The 4,614-nt window shown below is 38.2% G+C and overlaps 3 protein-coding genes across 3 annotated transcripts in view; 2 read left to right on the top strand and 1 right to left on the bottom strand.

The window, feature by feature from the left end:
• Positions 1 to 83, top strand: part of LOAG_17144 (hypothetical protein) — a gene marked incomplete at its 5' end in the record, with an annotated part of 8,122 nt that extends 8,039 nt beyond the window's left edge. The window contains one exon of the mRNA XM_020449803.1: positions 61 to 83. The remainder of the gene's footprint in view (positions 1 to 60) is intronic.
• Positions 84 to 1,824: 1,741 nt separating this feature from the next.
• Positions 1,825 to 2,623, bottom strand: LOAG_12850 (hypothetical protein; the record flags this gene model as incomplete). The annotated part of the gene is made up of 2 exons (XM_003148361.1): positions 1,825 to 2,029; positions 2,520 to 2,623. 2 exons carry the CDS (start codon positions 2,621 to 2,623, stop codon positions 1,825 to 1,827), a joined length of 309 nt encoding a protein of 102 aa, XP_003148409.1.
• An 808-nt stretch (positions 2,624 to 3,431) lies between these two features.
• Positions 3,432 to 4,614, top strand: part of LOAG_17145 (hypothetical protein) — a 2,266-nt gene continuing 1,083 nt past the window's right edge. Inside the window, exons 1-4 of the mRNA XM_020449804.1 lie at positions 3,432 to 3,651; positions 3,907 to 4,065; positions 4,173 to 4,287; positions 4,376 to 4,569. Of these exons, the coding sequence (XP_020306622.1) occupies positions 3,442 to 3,651; positions 3,907 to 4,065; positions 4,173 to 4,287; positions 4,376 to 4,569 (678 nt within the window). The 5' untranslated portion in view covers positions 3,432 to 3,441. The remainder of the gene's footprint in view (positions 3,652 to 3,906; positions 4,066 to 4,172; positions 4,288 to 4,375; positions 4,570 to 4,614) is intronic.

The raw sequence follows: 4,614 nt of genomic DNA on the forward strand, positions 1-4,614 counted from the left end.
TATTTCGCCTTTTATCACACAAAGCCTTCCACGAAACCCGTATCCGGATACTTATTTCAGCACGGTGTGGAAGTGGCAACGGTTGGACAGTTTCGAACCACGACGGGTTATGTAGTCCAGAAGCTTCCAAGCAAGCTGGAAATGTGGTACCAGGTGTTGATTGGTGAAGACCGTATGTCCGAACCACTGATAACTTTTGACCGATGAGTAGATTGAAAAGAGCGATTTTAACGCCTGGCATTGTAAATTTTTATCGGGAGATTTGCGAAAGTTCTGTCGGACTTACAAATGTACTGCTATCTAGGGGTTATGTGATACAAGTGGCCGGAAAGTTTAGGTAGTTACACAACACAGTTGATTTGTTTGTAAGCCATATGTTGTTAAGGTGGAGGAATAGTATTGCCATTGCGGTATTTAGTTAATGGTTGACTATTTTGGATGACGGCATAAATTACCCGCTTTTTTCTTTTTTCTGCGACAGGCACGATTTTTAATTCTAATCATTCGACTTAATGAAGAAAAGGGAATTGTTGGTTAATTTGTAAAGTGATCATTGATCTTTCATTTGCTTTGAATCTCATTAATCAATAGGGTGTCCAAGTGAGTTTTCTTCGCAAGTAGCTCGATTTCTTATGTACGATATGAAAGCAGTTTGAAATTGTGCTGCGGAATGCTTAGTTTGTGTGTTGTTTAAGCAAAACAAATTTTGAAGCATTTTTGCAAGGGAAAGAGGCAGTTTTCCTTAGAGTATATGGAAGAATTTGCAAAAGAGAAATAACATTAAGGATGAGGTAAAGATTTCCATAGATCGGAGTTGCCTAGTTATTCATTGAAGATAATGGAAGTGGCTGGGAGAGACGTTGGATTGGACTGACCTCACACACATAGAAAAAAAAATTTGTTGGCGCCTTGGTTGCTTGGCATGTTACCCATCAAGCTTTTCACAGAAAGGGAGAAGAAAGGTCATTACTGTTCCGTCTTTGTATTCGGCATCACCAACAATTCATTTTGTACGTACATATCATGATGACGGTGCAGCTGCTTCAATCGTTTACGTGTAATAGTGCAACTTTTCCAGACTTTGTTTTGTTCCAAAAAACTTGGAAAGTTTCGTGAAAGACCATGCCTCGTCTCTAGTTTTGTACAGGAACAATGCAATAAATTTCTGGTAGTGTTACACAACGAGGACCAAAATAAATTTATTGGAGTAGAATGGTTCAGGAAGGGAAAAAAGTGACAATGAAAGGAAATCCAAATCAACTCTTTTCTGTTTTGAAAATCTTATAGTCGAAGTAGGAGACTTAAGAGGACGTGGTTCGTACATCTGCTATACCAAAGCAGGTGTCGCGTAATGTAGTAGGCAGGTATGCGAAGTTGCAAAAAAACAGGTTTTTCGTCTTTAAATTGGTGAAGGTGGATGCATTTCTGGGAAGTGCCGGGACGTTTCGTGTGTAGCAAACTAAGGTCATTTATTATAAGCGGGTTTTCAGTGAATTCCAACTTCTAAGTTCAAAAACATCTGCCTTGTTATTTAATGTATGTTGTGATGTACTTGTTTAACAGCACTAGACTTCTATATTGAATTAAGATTTTGGTTACTACGTCAGATTGATGCAGGATTATAAGATTTTTATATTCTTCCAATTGGGGAATATTGCAGGCGGCATTTAGAATGGTTTTTAGAAAGATTTGCAGTTTTTCTGGTTTACCCAAAATATCCTCCGTGATGACACTGCGTTGCAAAAACAGAGAAATGAACATTTCCAGCCAACCTCTAATGCTGAATTTCTCATGGAATGTATGGCCCGGAAAACATATCAATCATTATGGATTGCTGACTTGAGTGTTTCTTGTAGTAAATGCTTTTTGAATTTGGCAATCTTGCTGTCTCGTTAGCCGTTGCATTTCACCATCCTTTGGGTTTTCCTTGAATTTTTCTTTGAACTGTTGAAAATAGCAGTACTTTTGGAAATCCATTTGACCTATGATAAGGAGCGTCTGGTCGTTTTCATAAGTTTTTTCACGCCTCCTGAATCCAGCATGTTTTAAAGAGACATTAGTGAGAAGGGAAGTGGACGGCGATATTTCACCAACATTATACTTCTGTTCTTTGAGTGGTTGGAATATTTCAGTGAGGAAATGTTCGGATTAGTTACAGATACATGTAATGCATAACTTGCAGCGGAAAATACAAAACAAACTTTTAGAACTTCTATACAAATCTAACACACCTTGAAGATGGATTCTGGAAAGTCTCATGCAGCTAATTAATAACCTCAAATATATCGTCATCCGGGTCTCATGCTTGTATCTCCTGTTAAATCCATTATCATACCCATGCGATGTGTTTTCTTTTTTTCGAACTGTTTTGTATGGGCATTAGTGACTCACGGAGCTTCCTAAGAAAACTTCATTGCTATTGAAAATTAGGAAGAATCCCTCCGAACCTTCCGTTCTCTTCCCGACTCAGCTTTTGAGCTGCAACAAAATAATACGTCCAATATCCCGCAGCATTTTACTGGGTACGGTGGCAGGTTGGTAAATCTCGAGCTGGATAACCGGATGAGGACAGCTGTTCATGTGCAATTTGTATTTGGTTGTTCAGAATTAGAGGAACCGACATATTTTGGGACACCATTTATCTTAAGACGTGAGACTGGATTCCACTGATTTCATTTCCCCGCCTTCACTTTATCGATAGATATTTTGTTAACCCACATGGAATTCGGTGCTGAATTCGAAATAACATCTGACGAAGAAAAAAAGCGAAAACTCACGCTTATAGTATAAGCCTGAGTTTCGTAAGCAAAACTTTCACTGTATATTGCTTGTTATTTTAGTGTTTGTGTTCACTGCAGCATTTTATTGGACACTCGCTTTTTATCACACTCCACGCAAATGCTTCCATTTTTAAACGATTTTAGAGCCCCCTCAGTTTTATTCTATGATGTTTAAAGGTTCACTTTCTTCCATTTCATAACTCCGATCAGACTTCGTCCAGTTGGATTCTCTGCTTCATATCTTAGGGTCATGATCTCGTAAGGGAACGAAACGAGGTCCTTCTATTCGTAATTCTGAAACCCATAAAATGTAATTTAAGATTAATTCAAACCGCTGCTCGTGTACGTGACATTGTAATTTCACAAGGGTGTGCAGATATTCGTAATTTCAGTACTGGTCTCAGAAAGTGTCTACTGGTCAACTGATTGAAAGGAATCCAATATGTTTTCACCTGTATATTCTTCTGGTTGGTTTTAATATGTGTGGAATAGTTGAACCTCCCTTTTCTTTCATCCATTAAATGTCGTTTTTGGGAGTTAAAAGTTTTTAGAATTATTTATTTGAAGTTATGTCATCACTTATTCTCTATTTAGAACTTGCCATGAATTTGAATGTCATTACAGCAGATAAATTTCAGGAGGAGTGCATGTCCCACATCCGATGTTTATGTCGCTACAGAGTGTTCCTAATGCTCCACGCATGTCTTACATCCCTGCACTTCATCCTTTTCCTTTTCCTCCCTTCACGCCAAATACTTTCCCACCACTACATCGAAATGGAGTTTTGGTAGGACATTACAACAGCGAATGTCCACCTCAGCCCCGAAAGTTATTTATTGGTGGTTTGAGTCACGAAACTACCGACGAGCAGGTATTATTCACATGCAGATGAGTTGCAACCTGATTATGGTTATTAATAAGTCGTTAAGGATGATGTTTCCCGAATGAATCAAAATCTGGTTATAAAGTTTTTCGAAATCCCTAATATGCCTTGTAGAATATATAAATGTATTTAAAATCACGAGTAACTACCACTATAGGTTTTTCTGAAGGTTGCTGGGTTTTCGGCCCATTTAGGGATGAACGACGTCCTATACTTATATATCTAAGAGTTCGTATTTTGAAGCTACGGCAGTATTATTCACAATGGGGTACTGTGGTGGACTGTATAGTTATCAGGGATCCACAGACAAAGTATTCACGTGGATTTGGATTTGTTACATTTGCAACTATACAAATGGCTGAGGCTGCTATGGCTGACAGACCTCACACTATAAACAATAAGGTATGTATTCATTTGCTGTCAGATGACGTTTAGGAATTGTTCTCAGTGTATGTATATTATTGTGTCAAGCTTTATGCTTATGTTTGTTTACGAAATTTTTTGTTTAGGTGGTTGATCCAAAGCGGGCTATACCTCGTGAACAGATGTCACCCCTCCTTCCGAATCATCCTCCATCGTTCCTAGAAATTGAGCCTGATCCGGGATGCAAGTTATCCTTATCAGGTAAAATTCTTTGGAGAGATAAATGATGTAATATTCTTTGGTGTTACAAATGGTTATACCTCTTCAGTTTTGAAGGTATTTATTTCAGGAATACATTGGGCATGGCACACTGTTGATGACTTGCGACAGTATTTTGACAATTTCGGGACTGTTGAGCAAGTTGAAATTTTGGGCAATCCTAGAGGACTTGGTTTTGTTGTTTTCGAAAGCAAACCTTCCGCAGATAAATGTTTGGAACATGGGAAAATCCACATAATCAATGGCCAGAAATGTGAAATTACTGTAAGTTCAACGCCAATTTTATGTAGTGTTACTTATAAAATATTT

The sequence above is a fragment of the Loa loa genome (genome assembly GCF_000183805.2).
Source record: "Loa loa unplaced genomic scaffold supercont3.44, whole genome shotgun sequence".
NCBI classification, from domain to species: domain Eukaryota; kingdom Metazoa; phylum Nematoda; class Chromadorea; order Rhabditida; family Onchocercidae; genus Loa; species Loa loa.